We start from the raw sequence: 26,837 nt of genomic DNA on the forward strand, positions 1-26,837 counted from the left end.
CCACAGGAGGAGGAGGATACTGATGATGATGGAAGACCTGAAGGTCTTTTCTGAATTGTTCTGATTATTATCTGTACATAAACATTCAATACAAAAATGTGACATTTGTGGGGTTTTAATTTTTTATTTTTATGTACGTTTCATAAAACGTTTTTTTCAGTACAAATATTTATGAGTTCGGTTCAAGTCAGCTCGTGTCAGATTTGTCCGTATTTATGCTGGTCTGCGATCTGATTTTCGCCAAATCGGCGAACGACACGGTGGCCGAGCCTCTCTTTGCGGGTTTCGCCTGAAAAAACAAAAAAACGGATCATTTACATTTGTAGCGATCGTTAAAATGTACAGCTGAACACATTACTGAGCAGCAGACCTGTGACTCGTGAGGTTTCCAGCCGATCATAAACAGGATGTCGAACGTGGCTGGGACGAATCCGTCCTCACTACCGTACATCTCTAGGACGTACAACAGATTCGCTTCGGTCAGGAGTTTCAACAAAAATGCATATCCAGATCTTCAGCTCCAGAGGAACCGTAATGTTAATACCAGTCATGTATTTTCAGCACTTTGGTTTAAGAAACTCTAAACGCACATTTCTGCCATCACAACTTTCAACATTTGATTTATTTTGGAATAAAACATCTCAAAAGATGTGCCTCAGCTTTTTGGTTGGGAAAAGTTCTCCTACTCACCTTTATAAATGGCAGCCGCTGCTAGAATGGTGTCTCTGTGCAACATCGGCTTCCTGTTCCACGCACAGTTACTCTCGCCCATACCTGAGACGCGGTGGAAACAGAGGTGTGCAGATGTTTATTAACTCTCAGTGCTCATTTATGCTTTTATAATTGTTTCCTGGAACTCAGTGGTTACGACGTTGGTCTTTTGATCGGAGTTTAAATCCCAGTACCACTACTTCTCCCTCTCCTGGGCCCCTGGGAATGGCCCTTAACCCTCAACTGCTCAGGTGTATAAACAGTTTTTTCACAGGTTTCACCAAGTCATATTTAAGAGATTTTTAAGATCATTAATAATAAAATGTCAGACCTCTTTTACAACAAAAACGCAAACATGTCAGCAACTGGCCTCCATTCATTTTTATTTTTAAGCCATGTAACGAAAAATAAAGTGTTTTATGTCGGTGGTACGATCCGAGAGATTCGCTCCGATAACAGAAAGCTGATTGGCTGCTGCATTTTGGTCTCATTTGTAGTTGCAATACAGTGAATTATATTTGGACCAGTGAAAGAAGAAACGACGACAACCACGGATACTAACTAACAAACAAAAGTGCTGCAGGAGCATTTCAATGAGCGTTCGAGACGGCATTACATAGAAATCGGAAAATTAAGACCAGTTTAAAATCATTTACGACTAAGAACAGCGTATTTAAGACTTTTTTAAGACCCCTGGGAAACCCTGATTAATGATCGAATTGCTCTGGATAAAGAATCTACCAAATGCTGTAAATATTATAAAAACTAATCTGTGTAAATACAGTGATCAGGCATAACAATATGACCATTACATCTAGAAGCAGGAAAAATGTGACGTCTAGACGCAAAGCTGCAGCTCTTCTAGGCTGGTGGTCTGCAGTGGTCAGTATCTATCAAAAGTGCTCCAAGGAAGGAACAGTGGTGAACAGGCGACAGGTTCATGGGTGGTTAATGCTGTTAATGATCTACAGGTCAGGACTGTTTTGGCAGCAAAAAGGGGGACCAACACAATATTCTGCAGGTGGTCATAATGTTATGCTGATCAGTGTATACATAATAACGAAAAGGTCAGCGGGCCAAAACCTCAACCTAGAGCACGATTGATCAGCTGACCGATTAGATAGCTATGCTGACCTTCTATTAACAACATGCATGGGTTCGATAGGGGGCTCGAGATATCAGCGAGAAGGTCGTGAGCAGGTCAAGGCAGAGGGAAAATCCTGGTTCAGCCTGAGATTCTGACTAATTTATTTATTTCTACACCCATGTACTTACACTATATGGACAAAAGTATGGGACACCTGATGTTCCCACCCAAATGTGGTTCTTCCCCGAACTTGTTACCACAAATTTGGAGGTACACAATTGTATAGGAAATTTTCCCTTTCCTTGGAGACCCAAACCTGTTGCTCCATGAAGATCTGCTTTACATGGGTTGGAATGTGTGAAAGATCTTCTACTGCACCTCAGACCTTCTCACCTCACCTGCCTGACTTTATTAACACCCTTGTGTCTGAATGGATCTCTCAAATCTCCAGAAGAAACATCTTCCCAGACTAGAGATTAAATGTGGAACGGGATGCTCAAATCTTATGGTCAGGTGTCCACAAACTTCTGGCTCATCTCACCTTGTAAGTCGGACATGATTTCAAACATGCCGGGGTAGTGAACCTGGATCTCATCCACGTCCTATGCGCGACAACAAAAAGAAGGCGTCACGTGAGCGCAATAAACGTAGCCATAAAGAACAGAGAATCTGTGATCTGGATTCTTGCACACTGACCACAGTGAGCATGTTGAAGCCAGCTTGGCCCAGCAGGTTGCCCAGGTCGGTGACGGCGGTGTAGGGGGAAATGTGCGGCGCGAATCCTCCCTCCCTCTCCAACTCGGCGAGCTGCAGGGAACAGCGCAACTCGTACAGGGTCTCGCCTCCCACCATCGCCCCTACAAACACGCCGTCCGGCTTTAACACGCGATGGACCTGCGGGAGGAGCAGGAATTTTTAGGAGAATGAACATTCGATTATTGTTGCATCAGAAGTTTAGCAAGATATAATAAAGAAAGAAAGACAGAAAGGCTGAAATGTGTTAAAAAACTTTGTGGGTGTGGCCTATAAAAAAACGCAGGAAATGTAGCGCAGGACAAAATCAGAGTTTTCGCACTAAATCGTATTGTACACAGTTACACCTCCTAGTGGCCCAGTATTTTAATAAGCACACTTGATGGACATCCTTGAGCCTAAAGCTACAGCCAAATGAACCCGGATAGATAGAACTAAAAACTCAGTGTATTTGGAAGTTTTTGAGCCTGAAACAAAAAAGATGCTCTGTTTTGTTTTTTTTTTAAATAGAGAGATGAAGAGTTGGAGCTGCTGCTGCAGATAATCCAAGACTATTACTACTTTTTTGGTAATTAAATGGGTCATGTGACTATAATCATTCTTGAAATGCTTCATTAAAAATTCTTTTCCTCAAAATGCTGTGAGATTGACAGAGATGGAAGAGCCACGTTGCCTTCAGAATAAAGGTTCTGCTAGCTTTACCCAGGCTTTCCTTTTAATTCATTATCAAGAGACTGTATTCATAATCAAAATGGAAGAAGATGATCATACAGTACCTGACGCAACGCTCCTGGAAGATCATTGATCCAGTGCAGACTGAGAGGAGAAAAGATGAGCACAGGAATCAAACACTGCCATCAAACACTGAAGAATTGTGTATTGAACATGCTTTGGTTCTGGTTTCCATAGAGATGCAGTGACGCTTGATAAAAAAGGGATGGAACTCAACAACACAGTATTAGAGAGATACCTGAGGCTGCTGACCACAAGATCAAAAGTGTTCTCCTGAAACGGCAGGAACTCCTCATCGGCCATCATACAGTGTGTAGGCATCTCACTCTGCCTCTCCATCCTCTGGAATATACACACACTGGTTTCAACACACACACATATACTCCTCATACCAAACATATACTATACTGGAGATGTTGTATAAACACGTTATTTTGATTCTAGATTATCAATCATACTAAAGAAAGGGATTTGGTCCAGAATTGAGACTGGATGTATTCTAGATTGTCTAGGAGAATTGGGTTTTATCAGTACACATTATTCTAAATTTATTCTGAATTATCCAGTATGCTTGATACATTTATTCCAGATTATCCAGTAATGAATAAATTGATCCACTACACAACCAGAAAAAAATTATCTGGACTATTCAATTTGAGAAATTTATTCTAGATTACACATCATAGTAGAGAATTTAAAACAACTTTACTTGAGATTATCCTTTTTTTTTTTTGTGGAAAAAATGCATTCTAAATTACTCAAATTTCATCTGCATTGTTCAGTATGCTGGGCAAATCTACTCTTTTTAATCAGGAATTCTGGAGAAAAAAACTACTTTGGATTATTTGGTGCATTAGACATTAGATTTTTACTCCATATTATCCAGTACAGTAAACAAATTTTACCATATAATTTTCCTCCAAATCTGGAAAGCTTGACAAATTGATATGTGGTTGTACTGGTCAGATTTACCTCCAATTATCCAGTATGTATACAGTTTTTTTGATTATCCATGACACTGGACATGACACTTATTTTTCAGTACTGATTCCTCAGTTTTTCAGTTCCTGATTTTTTTTTTTTAAGAAATGAACAAAATTATTTTTTGGATTATCCACTATGCTGGACAAATGTATCCAGATTTTTCTACATGCTTAATAAATATTCTCGAATATATCTACTACTCAAACAACAAAATATTTAATATCTTTATTCTAGATTATCCATCAAACTGGAGAGGTTCTTTTTTTTTTTGGTACAACTAAAAATTTACCCATTTACTTAAATGGTCTAGATCAGGGATGGGCAAACTTTTTGACTCACGGGCCACAATGGGTTCTAAAATTTGACAGAGGGGCCGGGTCATAGATATACATATTATATATATATATATATATATATATATATATATATATATATATATATATATATATATATTACATTACATTAGAGATTTGGCAAATTCGGTTTCATCAAGTGCCAAAAGATCAACAATTTGTTGATCTTTTTTGTTGCCAGTGCATCAATAAACACAGCAGAAAACCTCAAGTTCAGTTTCAGTAGGAACAGTGTTGTTGAACAACTTATTTTGCCAGTTCATCAAAGTCTGGAGTAAGTTTTGTTGTGGTAATTCTCAGGATAGATCCGAGGGGTTTGTCAGAAACTGTCGCAGTTTTTAAAGATTATCAGATTAAGCTCTCTTAAGAGAAGAAGAGAGTATTGCACACGTCAATTGAGGTGAAGTGCGACATCTTTACGGGAAACATGGGCATTACAGGGGAAAGGTAAATTGAACAATGTTTACCTGTACCTATTTTAATAGAATTTAGTCATGTTCAGCAGGCCGGATTAATAAACCCAATGGGCCATGTGTGGCCCGCGGGCAGTAGTTTGCCCATGTCTGGTATAGATTATTATTTACTTTTTTGTTGTTGACAAAAGCATCCTAGATTATTCAGTAATATCCTAGCTGAATTTAATATACATTGTGCACTAAGATGGTCAAATTTATTCTAGATGACCAGTATGATGGACAAATATTCTCCAGATTAACTAGCATGGTAGGCAAATTTGTTCTACATACAGAATTCTTGACAAAACCTTTTAAGGGTATCAAATGTCCTGGTCAAATGTATTCCAAAATATACAATAATGCTTTGGCAAATGTAATAATAATAATTAATGATCGAGTTATACTAGATATATCCAATTACACTACTAAATGATTCTGGATTATTATTCTGGGACTTGCACAGAGAAGACCTCTGGTAACACAGCCTCAATTTAGTTCTCAACAGAGTTACGTACCAACGAAGCGTCTGAGATGTCTGTAAGGAACATCTGCTCTACAACGTCCTGTGCAGGAGAAAGGAGTCAAATTATTATATAAAATCTTGTTTCACTGACAAAGAGAGGATTGACTTCGGAGAAGAACAAGTACCTTGCTGAGGTGTTCAGCGATGTGGCTTTTTCCGCAGCCCATGTCTAATGCTAATGGGAAAGTCCTGCAGAAACACCACACAGGCCCTGATGAGGGTCAAATCTCACAAAGCCATTCCAGTCCTGGAAAGTTCAGCCACCTTCTTTATTCAACACACCAGATGAGGTGATTCTGATATAGCAGAAGAAAGAACTCTGTGCGTTCTTTTGACGCTACACAATCTTTATTTTCAGTAAAATAAATACATAAACAAAATAAATATATAAATAAATAAACTACAATTAGTATGCCATAGAGAGATCATTTTTTAAACCAGAAATAGGAAATTAAAATCTGGTGTATGATGAAAGTGCAAATCAGTTTTCTTACAGTATATTGTACACTATTCAAACATTACAGATTCTTTTTATAAAATTATTCAAACCACAAGAAATAAAGAATTAATACCGGGCAATGTCATAAATTCTGTCTGCGACTCTGCTCCCAACCTGTAACATATAAAGAAAGAAAAAAAAATAGCCGTTAGTGACACATGCATTAAAGCAGTAAATGAGAAAATAAAGCAGTAAATTAAATAAATAACGCTGTAAATTAGGTAAAAAAAGTAAATTAGGTAAATACAGTGGTAAATGGGGTAAATAAACAGTAAATGATGTAAATAGAGCTGTAAATGGGGTAAATAAACAGTAAATAAGGTAAATAAATAGTAAATGTGGTAAATAAATAGTAAATGTGGTAAATAAAGCTGTAAATAATGTAAATAACCAGTAAACAGGGTAAATAAACAGTAAATGAGGTAAATAGAGCTTTAAATTTGGTATATAGAGCTGTAAATGGGGTATATAATCAGTAAACTAAGTAAATAAACAGTAAATGGGGTAAATAGAGCTGTAAATAAGGTTTATAGAGCTGTAAATGGGGTAAATAAACAGAAAACAAGATAAACAGTAAATGAGGTATATAAAGCTGTAAATTAGGTAAATAGAGATGTAAAATAGGTAATTAAACAGTAAATGAGGTATATAGAGCTGTAAATGTGGTATATAGAGCTGTAAATGAGGTAAATAGAGCTGTAAATGAGGTATATAGATCTGTAAATGGGGTAAATAAACAGTAAATGAAGTAAATAGAACTGCAAATAGGGTAAATAAACAGTAAATGGGGTAAATAAACAGTAAATGTGGTATATAGAGATGTAAATGGTGTAAATAAACAGTAAATGGGGTATAAAGAGCTGTACATTTGGTATATAGAGCTGTAAATGGGGTAAATAAACAGTAAATGGGGTATAAAGAGCTGTACATTTGGTATATAAACAGTAAATGAGGTATATAGAGCTGTAAATAGGTAAATAAACAGTAAATGAGGTATATAGAGCTGTAAATATGGTAAATAAACAGTAAATGAGGTATATAGAGCTGTACATTTGGTATATAGAGCTGTAAATGGGGTAAATAAACAGTAAATGAGGTATATAGAGCTGTAAATATGGTAAATAAACAGTAAATGAGGTATATAGAGCTGTAAATAGGTAAATAAACAGTAAATGAGGTATATAGAGCTGTACATTTGGTATATAGAGCTGTAAATGGGGTAAATAAACAGTAAATGGGGTATATAGAGCTGTAAATTTGGTAAATAAACAGTAAATGAGGTATATAGAGCTGTAAATATGGTAAATAAACAGTAAATGAGGTATATAGAGCTGTAAATATGGTAAATAAACAGTAAATGAGGTATATAGAGCTGTACATTTGGTATATAGAGCTGTAAATATGGTAAATAAACAGTAAATGAGGTATATAGAGCTGTAAATATGGTAAATAAACAGTAAATGAGGTATATAGAGCTGTAAATATGGTAAATAAACAGTAAATGAGGTATATAGAGCTGTAAATAGGGTAAATAAACAGTAAATGAGGCATATAGAGCTGTAAATAGGTAAATAAACAGTAAATGAGGTATATAGAGCTGTAAATAGGTAAATAAACAGTAAATGAGGTATATAGAGCTGTACATTTGGTATATAGAGCTGTAAATATGGTAAATAAACAGTAAATGATGTATATAGAGCTGTAAATAAACAGTAAATGAGGTATATAGAGCTGTAAATAGGGTAAATAAAGTAGACCTCATCTCTCAGGTAGTCATATTTCTCGCTGTCTGGTAAAGTCGCTGCCCATGTCTTCTGCTTTCTCTTCATATTTCTGTTGAACACGTTCATGGCACCTCCTGGTCTGCTGGACATGTTCCTCAGGTTCCTCACTTGTCTCGCAGGTGGAGTGTGTGCTGGAGTGTAAACTCTCCTCCCTGAGGTAAAGGGAAGGTCACTGATGTTCCTGTGAGGAACACTGAACCGAGCTGATGCTCTGAGAAACACGCCGTGACAAACACACACACAGTTCATCAGATTGTTCATGATCTTCATCTTACAAAAGACAGAAATCTATAAACTAAAGGAGAATTTTAACACGTGAGTCTGAAGGATCCTTCATTCATACGCGCTGGGCTGTGTCCCAAATCACTCCGTAGTGCGCTTTAAGTTCCTCAACTGGTTCCATATTTCCTCAATAAACAGTGAGTCAGAACATGAAAAAACCGTGGAAAAACTGCTAACAGTAACAAGCTAATAGTTATTACAATATTATTTAGTTTGTTTTGTGTTTCCGATTTTTTTTCATCCCTAAGTGTACAAGTGTAGGGAGTAAAGGTTTATTTGAGACTGAAGCGCAGAGGAAGACGTCGCGTGTAAAATACAAAACAGGAAATGACGTCAAATGAGCGACGGAGCCAAATTGTCACATCTGGTTCGTTCCGTCACAACTCTGAGATCAGTGAACCACATGGAAAGCATAAAGCACTGCTCACTAGCGATTAATAATCCGAATTCAAATCCTTCGGAATCACTCAGTGAACGAATCCGACTCACTTGAGTCAATTGAGTCACTTGAGTCTGTGGGGATTCCGCCTGCTTTTTCCATTGAATTCCACTAGATGGCACTCTCAGAATCCTTAGAACTTACCGAATTCGTGGACTCATGAATCCCACTTAAGCCCATCTGTTCCGCTGAATCCCACGGTTCTGGTGGATCAGACAGGACACGTGTAGGACCCACGAACTGATCTAGAGAAGATATGTGTTGAGGAGTGGGCCAAAATCCCTCCTGCAGTGTGTGCAAACCTGGTGAAAAACTACAGGAAACGTTTGACCTCTGTAATTGCAAACAAAGGCTACTGTACCAAATATTAACATTGACTTTCTCAGGTGTTCAAATACTTATTTGCAGCTGTATCATACAAATAAATAGTTTAAAAATCATATATTGTGATTTCTGGATTTTTTTTTTTTAGTTTATGTCTCTCACAGTGGACATGCACCTACGATGATAATTTTAGACCCCTCCATGATTTCTAAGTGGGAGAACTTGCAAAATAGCAGGGTGTTCAAATACTTATTTTCCTCACTGTAAATGGAAGTCATTAGTAAACGGATTCCGTCAATTCTAAGGATTCAGCGAGTGCCCTCTAGTGGACTTCCATGGCAAAAGCAGGCAGAATCCGTACTGCCTCAAGAGACTTGTGAGACTCTTATGAGATTTCTCATCTCTAATCCGGAGTAGGGAACAGTGAGTGGGGCCCAATGGCGGCATCTTGTGGTGAAAAACAGAAGCACAGTCACAGAATTCTCCCAGATCTTGCATGAGTTTTATGTTTTATATTTATATTATGTCAAGGGAATGGAAATGGCAGTCATTCAATGGAAAGTTTAAGGTGTGTAGGTTCCTAAACTGAATTGAACTTTTTGGATAGATTTTTCTGTTACTCAGGGTTATAAAACTGTAAAAAAAAACCATCAGAAAGCTTTAAAATAGCATTGGCATCTTTAGACTTAGAGCTCTTTCAAAAACAACAATAACAACAAAGTAATGCTTTTTTCAACATCATTGTTTGAATTTGAGAATAATTAGGCTGCCATTTAACAGACACTTCTTTCTTTTTTATCCATCTGTTCAGAGAGAGAGAGAGAGAGAGAGAGAGAGAGAGAAACCTCTGTTTGATTTGCTCTTCTTAAACTCCTTATTCAAGCTCTTTTGACTCAAATCTGATACCATCACAGAGTAGTTGGATTTATCTGTAGTTGATTGATGTGGCTACTGATCAGATTATCAGATTATAAATTTTACCATTGTCACTTTTAAAAAATACCCTTCCTTGTTTATCTTTACAAATGCACCTCATACAGTAATATTTGTAATATATTTTGCACATTTGCACTCCCATAATAGGTTTATTGTATATACATATGTATATTTATTAGGGCTGTCAATCAATTAAAATATTTAAATCGCGAATAATCGCATGATCGTCATGAGTTAACTCGTGATTAATCTCAACTTAATCACATATTTTTATCTGTTCCAAATGTACATTAAATGAATACTTTAAAACTCTAATCAACATGGACATGGAGAAATATTGATGCTTTATGCAAATATATGTTTATTATTAGCGAAACCAAACTCAACATAGAGCATGTTTGTTTGTGTAGCGTTATGTTGTTAATTTTAGGTTTCTGGAGGTCTGTTGTCTGTTGTCGCTGTGTACTGCATCAGATATATATGGTTGAAATGACAATAAAAGGTTTTTGACTTGACTTCTGGACTTGAAGACAAAATATTATTGTAAACGTTTTAAAATTATGATGTTATAAATTCTGTAAATCATCAGGACACCAAACAAAACTTTTGATATGTTTTCACACGGACGGTTTTATTTGCCGGACATTTGCATTATGGCAGATTTTGGTGCTGATTTGAGACTTGGCGCATCAGTAAAACAAATGTCTAGTGATTAAATTTTTTTTTATATATCTGAGTAAAGAAAAGACGTGGTGAATAAACGTGTTGCTTCGCAGGTTTTAATTTCGCCTATTTTATATTTATTTATTTATAATATTAATAAAAACGGAAATGGCGCCTCATTAATCGCGCGGTAATAAAATTTGTGCCATTGAAATGAATTTGCGTTAACGCGTTAATTTTGACAGCCCCTGTTTTTACACTTTCATGCATTCAGTTAAATATAAAGCAAGTAGAACAAGAACAGGCCAAGTTTAATAGCATGTATTTGTACTGAGCAATGCTTTTGATACATTTTATTAATTTCCATAATCACCTTTTTCCTGTTACAAGCTCATTTTTTGAAGAAATAAACCTGACTAAGTTAATCAGAAGTTATGATAAATGGATTAAAACAACACATTCACACACCTCTAGTGTACAGACTTTCCATGTGTTTTCATTTGAATCTTCTTAAGTCATAGGTACAAACAGATATCTAGACCCCTTTTTCCTATTTTGCAACTGTTAGTTTCACAAAATCATTCGCGAAATTCACAATATTTGTCGCTGCTGTGAGAAGCAAAACGTCCACCTCAGCATTGTTTTCGATTTCATCATGATAGTTCTTCACAGGAAAGATGTAATTCAGTGGAACGCCCAGATTGACACTGCACTCCTCCAGCTAGAAAGACAGACACTGAGATCAACCTGCATGAACCTGCTCTGCTAAAGTTTCTCTACTGAAGACTTTTACATTTGTGAGAGTTCAGCTGAATGATGTCCTTGTTACTTACCTTCTGTTTGATTTTCTTGCTTCTGTAGATCATTTTCAGGTCCTCTTTTACATGTGGACATACTTTATCCACCTTGCTCATGACGATAACGACAGGAATTCCTGTCATGATACATGCAGGTTATTCAAAAGGTTTTCTTGCTCTGAGTATTTCATCTCAGATCTTTTAGACAATGCTTTTAAATTTTGAGTTAGAAAAAAAGTAAGCAGGACGAGAGGACGGTTACCTAAATCATGTGCTTTTTGCAGAATTTCTTTAATTTGATCAACGATTTTATCAGATGAACTGTGAATTCTGTCTTCTGGTATGACAAACACCAGGCAGTGAACTTTGTCACTTAGAGTTGGAGTTTTGTTATAGTAATTGCTTTCAGCCGTCAGTTCTGTCTCGGAATTAAACTGAAAATAAAAACATAAACCGTCAAAACCACATATTTCTGCTAAACACATTTACCAGCGCTAACATGGATACGGGTGTTGGAACTCTTTGTAAAAAATATAATATGATGGTGAAATGTATGTACCTGAATGCCCTTTTTTAAACAGTGTTAGCATTTGGAGTGCAGACAAATAATTGATAATATTCATCTGAGGAAATAATGGTATAATTTTCTTTAATGGAACATGAACATTAGCTTACTGGATATTCCTTTTGTACATGACCATGCAGAATGCTGATGATGTCTTTTGTGAGTGCAGTAGATGAACCTTCTTCAAGACCCATCGTGTCACCGAACAGAAATGGATAAGATCCATCGTTGTCAATGTCCAGGCTGTAGATGGTGTACTGTATACAAGCAGAAATCAATTCTAACAAATGTGTAAGCAATTTATATACATTAAATGATGTCTGACAGCTGTACTGAAATTCACCTGAACAAAAATAACAAGTGTTATATAAGTGTTTCGGTGGTAAATATTGAATACAGATTATGTATCGTTACCTTGCAGGTGACATTATTACCACCACTGAGTGAATGAGCGAGGCACGTATTGCGACCTTGGATGGCAGTATTAACTGAGGTGATAAATGCAGACTTCCCAGCACCTGCTGGTCCAACAACCAGAATCCTGAGATGCTCGGAAATATGGTTTAATTGAAACTCCTGTAGTTTCTGTAACATTTTTTCGCTTTCACTAAAATAAAGTACAAAGAGGATATTAGCTAAATAAAGTGTTTTTTTGTAATATAGTAATTATTTTAGCAAATATTAAGTGTTTGGTTGTTTTTGGAAACATTGGCTGTATTGACTGTAATGATGAAATAAGTAAGAGAAAATAATTTAGTGCAATTAACTGCAACTAATGATCAGAGACTGGCACAAACCTTGAAGAAACAACAGAAGGTTTCGAAAAAAGATTCATGCAGTTTTTACTAACTAACAAAGAAGAATATGGCAGATGACAGTAGTCATTGGTTAAGATAATAAAGATTGAGGTAATGAACAATTTTGACCTTTTGCTGTGAACAGACCATGTGAAGAGTTAAAGAGTTAAAGTGAAGAATTAAAGAACGTTTCTCCTGAAATTCAATACAACAGCAGTTAATGCTGCCAGTGTCTGGAAACAAAGGACATCTAATGTTATAATAATCCAATCAGGAAAAGTGAGAGTGTGAGAGATCACATATTTAGTGATAGCTCTGTGAAGATCTGACTTCTGGTAAAAAGGTAGAGAGTTCAAATCCCTGAACCACCAAGGTGCCACTGCTGGACTTTTAATCCTCAACTTTTCAGTTGAACGAATGAGCTAATTATAAGTCACTCTGGAAAAGGGCATCTGCCATATGGCGCAAATGTAATTTCTGATAGAGTACTATCATAAACCACACCAAGTAATAGAAGAAATCCACTACGACAACCAACAGAACAGTGAGAAAGTCTATAAAGAATAATAGAGTATAATTTAAATACAATTATACACTAAACCAGGGATTAAACTAAACTGTCATATTCTTAATATTAATGATGATTAATGATAGTCATTCACTCACCCCCATTTCATTGTCCTCCATGGTTTCTTAATAAGAAGAGCTGCAAGACATTAATAACCAGTGTATTTAATAGAGGTGCATACTACAATTTGTTATGGAATATCCTGATTTCAATAAATAAACACACTCTCACAAACACAGACAAACACATAAAGACATACACAGCGCATTTGGAAAAACTGAATCATTGAGCATTTTTTTTTTAGATTACTAAACTTTAGGGCTGATTAATACATTAGCCAGATAGTTTTTATTTTGAAGAGCTATTACTAAGCCATAAATAATATAAAATTTTAAGCAATTTAACATCTTGATTCATAAAAAATAAAATAAAATTGGAAAACGTACTTGGGGGGTCATCAGGTTGAGCTTGTGGAGTTGAACATTTTGAACCCATGATGAAATTACTGTCCTGTAAAAGATGCAGGATGGATTATAATTAAAAGTTATAGACCTATTATCATATCGTATCTCTATGTGACTTGTGAAGATAAGTATAGTGAAATTTTGGTAAAGTAGAATAAAGTATGAAGTTGTGCTTGAACACTTACACTTGCACCTTAATGTGTATATAATTCACTAATCTAATCTAAGTTTTTATATCCTTAGGAAGTGAAAGTGATTCATTAATCAATGTAGTGTTGGAATCCATATGCAGTTAAATAATATATGCACAATGCAAGAAGCAGAAGAAGAGTCGAGATAGCAGGCGGTTGTCCGATACACGATAAAGGCAGTCAGGCAAACAAAGTTAGTAAAACACAAAAAACAAAACATGAGCTAAAGAACAGAAAATAATGGAAATGATAGGCTTGGTGTAGTGAAGGAAACTAACACAATACTTCGTAATGAGCAAAAAGTGTCCAGAACTCCGGTGACATGTCTCTGTGGTGGCACAGTGGGGACGTTACCCCTGGGGGCTTACAGAACCTCCCTTCTAGGAACACCTTCAGTTGTTCTTCTGAAGGGGGCAGCTCTAGGTTCTGGGGCCAGGTTGACTGGGGTGACTCCAGTGAAACTCTTCCGTGAGCAATAGACCCAGGATATCCTCCTTGTTCATCCAGCTCTGTTCCTTAGGTCCATAATTCTCCTAGTCGACGAGGCATTGCAACCATCCCCTTCGGCACCATGAATTTATGATGAAGCGTACAATGTAAGCTGGGACTTAATCAATTTCCACTGGGGTGTGTGCGCTTGGGGGGGGGGGTCCTGCTTCACCTCATTGGTAAAGGAAGGGGTTTGAGAGTAAAATACGATATTGCGGTGGAAGTTGGAGACGATATGTTACCAGGTTGACCTGGCGCACTATACTAAACTGCCCTATGAGCAAAGAGCTTAGTTTCTTGCTTGGCAACTTAAGCCTAATGTTCCATTTTGACAGCCAGACCATTTGCCCTGGCTGATAGTATGGGTAAGGGCCTAATGGTCTTCTTGAGGCCTTAATGAGCCCTTTCTCTCACTTCCCTGTTGCAAATGAACAAGTTTCTCCTGACCATGGGAATAGGGGTGGCTGGTAGCCCAAATGCACTGGAACAGGGTGAGGTTGGTAGAGGAACAAGTTTTGGACCTATTCCACCCATGTGAGGAACTCACTCCACCACTGTTGTTCTCTGATGCAGTAGGTCCTTAGGAACCAACCCAACACTTTCAGCTTGACTGTGAGTTGGAAGTGATATCCTGAGGTGAGGCTGATGTTAATCTCCAGCATCCTGCAAAAGGACTGCCAAACAAGGGTTGTGAATTGTGTGTCAAAGTGCATGGCAATAGGAGTCCACGGCTGCTGGGGTATGGGGAGTGGTTCTAAAAACCTGCATGGAAGGTGGCATGAGGCTCGGTCCTGTGCACATATAGCACAACTCTGGACATATTCTTTGATTTCAAATGCCATTGACGACCACTTGTGTTCTGGATCAGTTAATGGTGCAATGTACTGAATGAAGTGTGCACTTGGTGGGTGAAGCAGGTTTCAAATTGTGACAACCCGGAACTGTTGGTTCGTAGGCTTGAACCCATTGTATTTTCTCCATGATTTCCAATCGGATAGAATTGACGATGATGGAGGGTGGCAAGATGGGATCTGGTGTGGGTGGTTTATCAACGGGGTCATGACAATGTAAGAGGGCATCTCTGAAAATCACATTTCTTAGTTTTTACAAAGAGCTCATAGTGTACATAAAGGTCGTAACTCTTGTAGTATATCATAATATCTTATATGTATATCATGACAAAGTCATTCAGTACATTTCTAAAAATCTCATTCATAAATGCCTGAATAATCATAAATCCTGCTGGTGCATTGGCCAGGCCATACGGCATCACTCGGTAGTGGTCTGGAAGGCTGTTTTCTATTAATCTCCTTCCTGGATCCTGATTAGACTGTAGTTAATGCTTAGGTCTAGTTTAGAGAAGTAATGTGCCTCTTTGAGGAGATTGAGTCCTTTTCCACACAAAGAAAAACTTCAAGCATCCAATTTAGCCACGGACAGGTGCTTTCCCAAATAGATGAGTTAGCAGTGATTATGGCCTGTACAACAACCACAAGCGGTCCACACCTTCTGATACTATCTGTTGGGACAAGCTTTTACTCTCTGTTTAGACCAAGGCCTGGTCCAGTGGTTCCACTGCCTAAAGGAAGACTATGTACGTATCATTTGTTGGTATCTGGCACTTTAGCTGTTTGTTTTTTAGGTGTTCCGAAGGCAGGTGGCACAGTTTGTAGCAGATTTCTTCTCCTGGCAGGCCTGAGTCAGTCAGGTGCAGGACAGATTAGTGGAAAAAATCCACACCTGTGTGCAATTTTAATAATGTGTTCTGTGTTTCGATGAGAGGCAACAAGGGTAATGTGGGGAGAGAAGAGTGCCACAAAAGTTGCTAAAACGCAAAAATCAAGTCAAGTCAAGAAGCATTTATTGTTATTTTAACCATATATAGCTGACACAGTACACAGATACATTGCAAAGTGCATCTTGGTTCGCTGCATAATAGGCTGCATAGCTGAACCCATTCCCGCATGGATCAAACCAATAGAACTATGAAAATACTAGCAGCAATAATAGTAAAACCTTAGTAATAGTGAAATACCTTTAATATAAGAAACAACTATCAGTAGACAAAAAATATTAATCTGTATTTTCAGTAAATAAATACTAGGTTACATATAATAACTAATCATTTCAACTTTGCATACTTTGTATCAAATACAGTAGTAGTAGTAGTAGTAGTAGTAGTGGCACATTTGGATCATTTCTTGTTTTATTCTTTTGGCAAAATGTAGCATTTTATGAGTATTTGCTCTGTCTTAGTAGCAGGGTCTGAATTGTAGCAGTGGTAGTAGTAGTAGTAGTAGTAGCAGTAATAGTAGTAGTAATAGTAGAAGTTGTTGTAGTAGTATTAGCAGCCGTAGTAGTAGTAGTAGTAGTAGTTGAAGTAGTAGTAGTTGAAGTAGTAGTAGTTGTAGTAGTAGTAGGGGTTGTAGCAGCAGTAGTTGTAGTAGTAGTAGTGGCGGTTGTAGTAGTAGTAGTAGTAATAGTAGTAGCAATAATAGTAGTAGCAGTAGTAGAATTAGTATTAGTATTAGTAGTAGTAGTTGTAGTAGTAGTAGTAGTAGCGGTTATAGTAGTAGTTGTAGTAGAAGAAGTATTAGTGGTTCTAGTAGTAGCAGCAGCAGTAGCAGTAGTAGTAGTGGTAGTAGTGGTTGTAGTAGTTGTGGTTGTAAGGTGGTTGTAGTAGTAGTAGTAGTAGTAGCAGTGGTTGAGTGGTAGTAGCAGTGGTGGTAGTGGTGGTGGTAGCAGTAGTAGTAGTGGCGGTTGTAGTAGTAGTAGTAGTGGTAGTAGTAGTAATAGTATCAGTGGTAGTAGTAGTAGTAGCAGTGGTAGTGGTAGCAGTAGTAGTAGTTGTGGTTGTAGTAGTAGTAGTAGTAGTAGTAGTAATGGTATCAGTGGTAGTAGTAGTAGTAGTGTAGTAGTAGTAGCAGTAGTAGTAATAGTAGTAGTAGTTGTGGTTGTAGTAGTAGTAGTAGTAGTAGTGGTAATAGTATCAGTAGTAGTAGTAGTAGTAGCAGTAGTAGTAATAGTAGTAGCAGTGGTTGAGTAGTAGTAGTAGTAGTAGTAATAGTATCAGTAGTAGTAGCAGTAGTAGTAGTGGCGGTTGTATTAGTAGTAGTAGTAGTAGTAGTAATAGTATCAGTAGTAGTAGTAGTAGTAGCAGTAGTAGTAGTAGTAGTAGTAATAGTAGTAGTAGTAGTAGTAGTAGTAATAGTAGTAGTAGTAAGTAGTAGTAGTAGTAGTAATAGTAGTAGTTGTATTAGTAGTAGTAGTGGTTGTAGTAGTAGTAGCAGTGGTAGTAGTAGTAGCAGTGGTAGTAGTAGTAATAGTAGAAGTTGTTGTAGTAGTAGTAGTGGTTGTAGTAGCAGTAGCAGTAGTTGAGTAGCAGTAGTAGTAGTTGTATTAGTAGTGGTAGTAGTAGCAGTAGTAGTAGTGGCGGTTGTATTAGTAGTAGTAGTAGTAGTGGCGGTTGTATTAGTAGTAGTAGTAGTGGTAGTAGTAGTAGCAGTGGTAGTAGTAGTAATAGTAGTAGTAGTAGTTGTGGTTGTAGTAGTAGTGGTAGTAATAGTAGTAGTGGTTGTATTAGTAGTAGTAGTAGTGGTTGTGGTAGCAGTGGTGGTAGTGGTGGTGGTAGCAGTGGTGGTGGTGGTAGCAGTGGTGGTAGTGGTGGTGGTAGCAGTGGTAGTAGTGGTGGCGGTTGTATTAGTAGTAGTAGTGGTAGTAGTAGTAGCAGTGGTAGTGGTAGCAGTGGTAGTGGTAGCAGTAGTAGTGGTGGTAGCAGTGGTAGTGGTGGTGGTAGCAGTAGTAGTGGTGGTTGTATTAGTAGTAGTAGTAGTAGTAGTAATAGTATCAGTAGTAGTAGTAGTAGCAGTAGTAGTAGTAGTAGTAAGTAGTAGTAGTTGTATTAGTAGTAGTAGTAGTAGTAATAATAGTATCAGTGGTAGTAGCAGTAGTAGTAGTAGTGGCGGTTGTATTAGTAGTAGTAGTAGTTGTAGTAGTAGCAGTAGTTGAAGTAGCAGTAGTAGTAGTGGCGGTTGTATTAGTAGTAGTAGTAGTTGTAGTAGTAGCAGTAGTTGAAGTAGCAGTAGTAGTAGTTGTAGTAGCAGTAGTTGAAGTAGCAGTAGTAGTAGTGGCGGTTGTATTAGTAGTAGTAGTAGTAGTGGCGGTTGTATTAGTAGTAATAGTAGTAGTAATAGTAGTAGCAATAATAGTAGTAGCAGTGGTTGAGTAGTAGTAGTAGTTGTAGTTGTAGTAGTAGTAGTAGTAGTAGTAGTGGCGGTTGTATTAGTAGTAGTAGTAGTAGTAGTAGTTGTATTAGTAGTAGTAGTAGTAGTTGTAGTAGCAGTAGTAGTAGTGGCGGTTGTATTAGTAGTAGTAGTAGTTGTAGTTGTAGTAGTAGTAGTAGTAGTAGTAATGGTATCAGTGGTAGTAGTAGTAGTAGTAGTAGTAGTAGTAGTTGTAGTAGCAGTAGTAGTAGTAGCGGTAGTAGCAGTAGTAGTGGTAGTAGCAGTAGTAGTAGTGGCGGTTGTATTAGTAGTAGTAGTAGTAGCAGTAGTAGTAGTAGCAGTAGTTGAAGTAGTAGTAGTTGAGATGCACTTTTACTTTTCATTCAGATGATAACTGACTAAACAAACCTGTTTTCCCCATAACCCACAATCCTGCATACATACACAGTTTGGACTCTTTGTGCTAGTTGAGCAAGTAAACTGGTTGTACATCATTGTTTCATAATGTTTTTGAGTAGCTCTGCTCCTGACAACCGCAGATGTCATTCCACGTTTAATTTTTTGCCTTAAAAGCAGGAAAAACACATGCTGAATCTGCAATTTATAATAAATGGCTTGTTTAATTGCCGAGCTTGCCGTATTTATTCACTTATTGTCACAAAAATTATATAAAGAAAGGTGGACGGACAAAAACGAAAAGCCATCTCAGTCTATATCTTGATAAATAATCGGTTGTCATGGGTTTTTCTTTTTTCTTTTTGAACTATCCAAAAAGGTTGTGATTCGCAAATCAAGCCCCTTTTATTTCTACAGGACATTTAACGAATCAAGCACAATGAAATAGAAATACACCTTTATACTAATAGAATAGGAGAAAAACGGTAAATCAAATGACAAATTAATGCATCAAAAGATAAAACCAGAGATAAAAGACAGGGCATAAACAGAAGACCTGTGAACACACATTCTGGATACTGCATATTCCTGAAAAAATTGATTTATTGTCATGACTTACCTCTTTCCCTCACAGGACTTATATGAAGTTCGATATTGTGTGGCCAACAACTTAATCAAAAGTAACTTTTCTCGTTTTGTCAGTGCTCATATTCTTGTGTTTCACTTTCACCTTTATTTCATCTTGATGATTAAGAAATTCATTAAAGCTGCAAATTAAATGGCTTTTATGTACACAGTATAAAATGCCTTGTTAAAAAAAAAAAAATACAGCTGACAGCAGTGTTCTTAATTAATTACTGGAAAACAAATAAGCGTTTGACAAAATACTGTTAATATAAATACTGCGATGTTAATAAATTTGACCATCAACATCAACCCCCTAACATTGTTTACAGTCTACATATCATTACATTACAAATATAATACTATCTGTCATACTATCACACTACTACCTTTGTCTTTGGCTTTAATATTCATTCATCTCATTTTTATCAATTCTAAACTGACAGTTTTGCGCCTCATACATCAAGTGACCATGTTGTAAAGCAATTTAATTCAATGAACAGTGTACATTGTCACATAAATACCAATATTCCAGATATCCTTTTAAATAGATTTTCTTTGAAAGAAATCACAGATGAGTTATGAATATCTGATTTCTGGACTCCTTTTGAAAATTGAGTTAAATAGTCATATGATCAACTAGAATAATATTTTTTGTGCAGTAATAATAAAAACATAGTTTAATGCATGTAGATATGACCAGAAGGTAACCCAGACATGAGGGATCTCTGGGATAAGAGACGACCCACCACACCATCGTCAACAAACCTGAGTAAACGTGTGAGCTGTTGCACAGCCTGGATGTGACGGCCCGAATTACATGAAATGCTAAATTATGGCTTCAGTAACAATTTGGTTGACCTTATGACCTCCTTTTTTTTGGGAGAAATGAAACAACGTTCCTCCAGAACCCTGGTGCTACATAAATAAACCCTGGTGCTACATATGTCCCAAGCCTGGTTAGCCTCTTCAGCTTCCCCCTGAACCAAGAAAATTTTCAAACTACACTGTACTGTAGCACAAATTGAAAAGTGCATCTTGGTTCGCTGCATATTGGGCTGTATAGCCCATTCCCCAAAGCCCATTCCCCGATGCCCATTCCCCGATGCCCATTCCCCAATGCCCATTCCCCAATGCCCATTCCCCAAAGCCCATTCCCCGATGCCCATTCCCCAAAGCCCATTCCCCGATGCCCATTCCCCGATGCCCATTCCCCAAAGCCCATTCCCCGATGCCCATTCCCCGATGCCCATTCCCGAATGCCCATTCCCCGATGGATCCAAACAATAAAACTATGAAAATACTTGCAGCAATAATAGTAAAACCTTAGTAATAGTAAAATACCTTTAATATGAGAAACAACTATCAGTAAACAAAAAAATATAAATCTGTATTTTCAGTAAATCAATACTAGGTTACATATTATAATATCATTTCAACTTTACTTTGTGTATCAAATACACAGATTATTATGGGCACATTTGGATCATTTCTTGTTTAGTTATTTTGCCAAAAGAACACCACACACACACACACACACACACACACACACACACACACACACACACACACACACACACATATTTATGTATATAATATATATTTGCACTCCTACAGTAATATTAAGAAATTTGTGGAGCCCAGAAAGTTTTGCTTGTCTAAAAAAAATAATTTTGCATCATAATAAATAGGGAAAACATCCTAATTTTAATTTTATAAAGTCACACATTTACTCTGTATTTTTGCCAAGCGAACTGTCTTTCTTCTGCTGATGCAGCAGTATTACTTCTTCAGTTATAATGAGTTTATATCGTTTGTAAGCAGCCATTAAACCCTCACTCAGTTTCACGGAAGAATGTAGCTCGCTGTTTTTCCTCCTTGTGTTTCCATGGTGACTCCTGAAATCGGCGCTCCTTTGAAGATGTCTTTTTGTACTCGCGTGCGCGCGCATTAACTCTGTGTTACCGATATGATGTGGATTAACACTCACTCATAACAGGTGTTTTAGACCCGACATACCAACAGTACACAAGTTTGGGGTTAATCAGCAGAGAGTTCAGGGTAAATGTGATGGGAAGATCATCTTGCTTTCTGGAATTCACCCTGCTCTTATTTAAAGTTGTACTGCATCATTTATAAACTTAAATTTCACTCCCTAAAATTGTATAGAATGCAGTTTAGCAATGTGCAGTATTATTAACCCGGCCATTAACGTGCAATGCACGCTAATAACCTCCCCGGTTACCATAGCAACGACCCAAACAGAGGAGGCTTTTAACAGCGTGTGACGCTCCAACCATCGTCAAACACAAGATAAACATCATCCTTTTAATTAGATTTTATTATCACGAGGTTCCCCGGATGGAAGCACGTTCACCCAATTACATTTATATTCCTTACGATCCCGGAAGTATAATCATAATCGCGATTTTATTTATGGCAATTTCGACTTTATTGAAACATGTTCTGATTATATTTGTCGATAGTCTGGTTGCATTTCTCGAATTTCTGACTTCATCTCTCGAAGATCCGGAGTCATTTATCGTCATTCCCGAGTCATTTCTCGCGATTCCAGAGTCAATTATCGCGATTCTGACTTTAGTTTTCCCAATTCCGGACTCTTTTCTCACAAATGTGACGACATTTTTCGAAGTTCTGACTTCACTTCTCGCAGTCCTGATTTTATTTATCATATTTCCGAGGTCATTTCTCGCAATTCGGACTTTTTTCACGCATCTCGGACTTGATTACTCGCGAATCAGATTTTCTTTCTGTCCATTCTGAGTTATTTTTGAACAACAAGCGGTATCTGGAGCAATCAGTTCTGCTTCTGCTATAATGTTACTAAGCTTCATGTGTACATGGCAGACAGGAGTTCAGGACACAAAGGCTGCATCTGCTCTGTCCAGGTACTGAATTTTAATATTTACAATTAGATTAGATTAGATTAGATTAGTTTAAACTTTATTGTCATTACACATGTACAAGTACAAGGCAACGAAATGCAGTCTGGGTCTAACCAGAGTGCAATAACAGCAAGTAAAATAAAATGGTATTGTAGGACTATAAACAGTAATTTACAGATGTGCATGTACTATAAACATAATATACAGATTAATTTATATGTACTAATATATATGTACTATAAACATAATATACAGATGAATGTATATACATATACATTCATCTGTATATTATGTTTATAGTACATATATATTAGTACATATAAATTAATTATTAGTACAAATATATTCATCTGTATATTATGTTTATAGTACATGTACTATAAACATAATATACAGATGAATATATATGTACTAATATATATATGTACTATAAACATAATATACAGATGAATGATTAATATATATGTACTATAAACATAATATACAGATGAATTTATATGTACTAAAAACATAATATACAGATGGCAATTACTATAAACTGAAGTGTACAGAAGGATATGTACTATTAACATAATATACTGCTATTACTATAAACAGAAAACATATATATATATATATATATATATATATATACAGTGGTAAGTTAGGCAGGCGAAGTGTGAGGTGAGAAATGAGCAAATGTACAAGTGAGCAAAGGTTTTAGTGTAGACAGTCTATTAGTGCAATAACAAAGTGTGAGGTGTGGGGGGAAATGTAGCAGTGTATGAAGGGCAGTAGGATCAGCGAGGTGTGCCTCAGTGAAACATCGAAACGTGCAATGATAATAATCTTGTAAACACAAACCGGGTTTGAAATGAAAAGGTCCAATAAAACATGACCATCACTTCATCAGGTGTGATACAGGCCTGTCTAACGTTAATGTCTCCCCGTTTTACTGCATTTAAAATGTAGCAAGGTAAAACATGAAATCAAACTATTCAGCAGATTGTGATTGTGTAACGTAATGTGAAATGAATGTGTATGGTATCAGAGTGAACAAGAACTGATTGTTGTGACTTTTCAATATTAGTACAACTACATACTGCATCACTGTATACACACAGCTTGTGTATTTACTGGACTCTTGTTAATGTACTATTACAGGATGGACGACCTTTTCAGCTTCCTGAGGGAGAGAAATGTTCCTGAGTCCACCATAAATAAAATGATTTATGATAAGGTAATCAGCATTTATGAATGCAGTGCAGATTATTCACACTTTTGTACACTGAACAAAAAGAGGAATATGAGAGTATAACAGTTGATGGATACTGATAAGTGAGCACTAGTTTTACACTACACTACTTATGGGCAATGCCATCTGAAACCAAGCAGGTTATAAAGCAGGTGTGGGAGAATCAGTTTTACTTTTATATTTATGAAGTTTGTGTCCTTAATTCATTGAATTTTGACCATAGAAAATCTTTATAAAATGGTATATCTTTAATAGTAGGAAATCATATGTGGGCATATTTGTTAATCTTTAACGATATTTGTTATCTTTTGTTTAGTGTAATACTTACAGAGCTCGGACATACGCTTCATACGGCTCCTCGTCTTGTTGAATGGTGAAGTCGGTTCCAATGAGCCGCAGTCCGCACGGGATTTCATGGTGTTGGATTATGGAATAATTGTCCATCCTTCCCCTCCACAGAACTTTCTTCCACTCAATCACTGTCCAATTCTTGTGTACTTTTTCGCATGACCTAGTTTGTTGAATATAAACAAATAAAACATGCATGCATCTGAAAAAGAAAAGATTATTTTTCCACACTTTTCACAGACACTTTCATGTAAATTACATGTTTAATAAGTAAATGAATGGTCCAAAGTGCACAAAAGTTTGAAGACCCCTGCTCTACACACATCTGGGTTCCCATGATAAATGTACATAAAAAACAAACCAACAACATGAAGTTGCACATTCACTCAGGTTAGTTGATGGTGGTCTGCCAGGCCGTCTCTTATCCCAGAGATTCCTCATGTCTATGTTACCCTCTGGCACTCAGTGTTAGTTATGCTGCCAGAGCGAGTCTTGCCAGAGTCTCCAACTGCACAGTGTCCTCAACGTTTATACAACAATAAGGAGACTTAATAATCCATATCTTTCTCTCCCTGTCACCCTTCTGCTCTCTCTCTCTCTTTCTCTGTCACCCCTCCTCCTGAGTTACCAGTAACCACTGTTCCTGCCCCTCTTCTCTCCTCTGATCTGTACACTTTATTCCGGCCTGCCTCTGGATGGCGTTCTCTTCCATTGGAGGCCACACTGTGCGGCTGGGGATGGTTTCACATAAATGGCCTGGGAATCCATGAAATTACGGAGTAACACAGGAGCTTTGAGGATGAATTTGTACTCTACTTATTGTCAGCAGTCTGCTACACTGACTCAGGACCACAGAATGGATTTGTTCACCATCACAGCACACATCATCATCATATAGTTGTAATAAATGGATATTCGGTTCCACCCAGATGAGGATGGGTTCCCTCGAGTCTGGTTCCTCTCACGGTCAAGGTTTCTTCCTTATGGAATCTCAGGGACTTTTTCTTTGCCACAGTCACCACCGGCTCATTTATTAGGGACAAATTTATAATTATAAAAAACAATCTTATTCATTTCTTAATAACCACATTATCTGTGTGAAGCTGCTTTGAGTGTGTGTGTGTGTGTGTGGTAGCGGGAGTGGGAGAAGTCCTGAATGCGAGTATTTCTTAGTCCATTAATCGGTGTTGTTGGGAGCTCGGAGGCGTGTCAGGGTAGTGTTGCTTCTGTTCCGAGTTGCTCGAAACCACGGCCGGGCAGAGAAAAGCTGAGACCCCGTCCTATCTGTACGGGTGTGTGCTCGGTGTCCTCGGCACGTAATGACCTCTAGAGGGTCGAGGAAGCAGGATAGGCACCGGCGTGGTCGCTGTTTCCTGTATTAAAAAAAAAAAAAAAAAAAAAAAAAAAAGGGGAGGCGATTTCGTGAGTTAGTCAGGAGCCAGACATTCTCCAACCTGCTTTCCTTTGTGGCTCCTTTTAAACTCTTCAGTCGCCGCTAGGAGGTGAAGAGTTGCCGCTTTCCTCATTAGGTCTCAGCCGTGCCTTGTTGTGTCGCTCCGCCCCCCTGAACTGTGCCCCGCAGCTTTCCATAATACAGGTGCTGAAATGGCGCTGTCTATTTAGCACCCGCCTGGCTGTCGTGTTCGGACCGCTTGCCTGTTGTTGAGGGGACGTGAGGCCGTCGTGTGTATGTGTGAATAAGTGTCTGTGTGTGTGTGTGTGTGTGTGTGTCTGTTAGAACAGTGATCCCCAACCCCCGGGCAGTGCGCCGGTACCGGGCCGCACAGAAAGAATACATAACTTACATTATTTCTGTTTTATTTATAATCTGATTCTGAACGATGGTTTATTTTGGAAAATTACCGGATTCTCTCCGCCACATCTGTCTATAACTCACTCTTGAGTGTGTCTATGTGTGTTTGAGTGTGTAAGTGTTTGTGTGTATTACCTGTCAGTGCCTGCTCCACTTTTGAAATAAAAACACAATAAATGTTATAAAATGTGAAAAGTTAAAATAATTATATCTACTGTCATTATAATGTGTGTGTGTGTCTGTGTGTCAATCTTTGAGTGTGAGTGTGTGTGTGTGTGTGTGTGTTTGTGTGTATTACCAGTGTGTGACCTTGTGTGTGTGTGTGTGTGTGTGTGTGTGTAAGTGAGTGAGTGCCTGTGTATGTGAGATTGTGTGTGTCTTTGAGACTGAGTGTCTGTGTGATTGTGTGTGAGTGTGTAAGTGTATTCCCATCGTCTACCCGCCTCAGCTCTGAAATAAAACCACAATAAATGTTATGAAATTTGAAAAGAAGTTCAAATTATTATATCTACTGTCATTAATATGTGTGTGTTTGTCTTTGAGAGAGAGTGTGTGTATGTGTGTTTGAGTGTGTAAGTGTTTGCGTGTATTACCAGTGTGACCTTGTGTGTGTGTGTTTGTGTGTATTACCAGTGTGACCTTGTGTGTGTGTGTGTGTGTGTGTGGATGTTAGATTGATGTTAGATTTTTTTTTCCAATCAGATTTCAGCCTCTATGTGCTGCCATGTCAATCTACTCTGCCCAGGGTCTGCAAAGTCTGTACTGGGGAAACTGTTACAGCCACGTTTGACTGACAAAAAACGTGTGTAGCTCTGCACACATTAATACATCAGAGTTAGACTTTTTTATGCCTACAGAGGAAGAGATTGATTTGGTCTCAAACATACTTAAAAATTA

The 26,837-nt window shown here is 37.5% G+C and overlaps 2 protein-coding genes and 1 long non-coding RNA gene across 6 annotated transcripts; 1 reads left to right on the forward strand and 2 right to left on the reverse strand.

Annotated features, from left to right (window-relative positions):
- Positions 1–99: 99 nt before the first annotated feature.
- LOC124377774 (arginine-hydroxylase NDUFAF5, mitochondrial-like) lies at positions 100–8,435 on the reverse strand. The gene is made up of 11 exons (XM_046837039.1): positions 7,855–8,435; positions 6,171–6,211; positions 5,724–5,787; positions 5,591–5,638; positions 3,522–3,625; positions 3,328–3,367; positions 2,495–2,692; positions 2,340–2,400; positions 691–774; positions 371–453; positions 100–289 (listed from the first exon to the last, which is right to left on the reverse strand). The coding sequence occupies exons 1-11, from the start codon at positions 8,149–8,151 to the stop codon at positions 188–190; spliced, it is 1,122 nt and encodes a 373-aa protein (XP_046692995.1). The 5' UTR covers positions 8,152–8,435; the 3' UTR covers positions 100–187.
- Positions 8,436–10,831: 2,396 nt separating this feature from the next.
- On the reverse strand, positions 10,832–21,853 carry LOC124377832 (interferon-induced protein 44-like). Of its 4 annotated transcripts, none has more exons than XM_046837144.1 (8): positions 21,659–21,853; positions 13,699–13,762; positions 13,351–13,390; positions 12,302–12,494; positions 11,998–12,144; positions 11,585–11,756; positions 11,359–11,459; positions 10,832–11,246 (listed from the first exon to the last, which is right to left on the reverse strand). In XM_046837144.1, exons 2-8 carry the CDS (start codon positions 13,745–13,747, stop codon positions 11,076–11,078), a joined length of 873 nt encoding a protein of 290 aa, XP_046693100.1. In that variant the 5' UTR covers positions 13,748–13,762; positions 21,659–21,853; the 3' UTR covers positions 10,832–11,075. The 4 variants fall into 4 exon arrangements, with proteins under 4 accessions (XP_046693100.1, XP_046693098.1, XP_046693097.1 ...); XM_046837142.1 differs by having other exon boundaries at positions 21,630–21,853; XM_046837141.1 differs by having other exon boundaries at positions 21,479–21,853.
- Positions 21,854–21,984: 131 nt separating this feature from the next.
- Positions 21,985–24,272, forward strand: LOC124377833. The gene is made up of 3 exons (XR_006924116.1): positions 21,985–22,548; positions 23,689–23,764; positions 24,096–24,272. It is a non-coding gene; the product is annotated as an uncharacterized LOC124377833 (long non-coding RNA).
- The last annotated feature ends 2,565 nt before the right edge of the window (positions 24,273–26,837 follow it).

This window comes from Silurus meridionalis, chromosome 24 (genome assembly GCF_014805685.1).
Source record: "Silurus meridionalis isolate SWU-2019-XX chromosome 24, ASM1480568v1, whole genome shotgun sequence".
Lineage (NCBI taxonomy): Eukaryota > Metazoa > Chordata > Actinopteri > Siluriformes > Siluridae > Silurus > Silurus meridionalis.

Excerpts from the sequence above, each read along its gene's own strand:
- LOC124377774 (XM_046837039.1), bottom strand. The coding sequence starts at position 8,151 with ATGAAGATCATGAACAATCTGATGAACTGTGTGTGTGTTTGTCACGGC. Across the intron at positions 6,212-7,854 it reads ATGACTACCTGAGAGATGAG|GTTGGGAGCAGAGTCGCAGA; the intron begins GTCTACTTTATT and ends TATATGTTACAG. Across the intron at positions 5,639-5,723 it reads TCGCTGAACACCTCAGCAAG|GACGTTGTAGAGCAGATGTT; the intron begins GTACTTGTTCTT and ends TCTCCTGCACAG.
- LOC124377832 (XM_046837144.1), bottom strand. The coding sequence starts at position 13,747 with ATGGGTTCAAAATGTTCAACTCCACAAGCTCAACCTGATGACCCCCCA. Across the intron at positions 12,495-13,350 it reads TGGAGGACAATGAAATGGGG|TGAAAGCGAAAAAATGTTAC; the intron begins GTGAGTGAATGA and ends ACTTTATTTTAG. Across the intron at positions 11,757-11,997 it reads ATGTACAAAAGGAATATCCA|TTTAATTCCGAGACAGAACT; the intron begins GTAAGCTAATGT and ends TTTTATTTTCAG.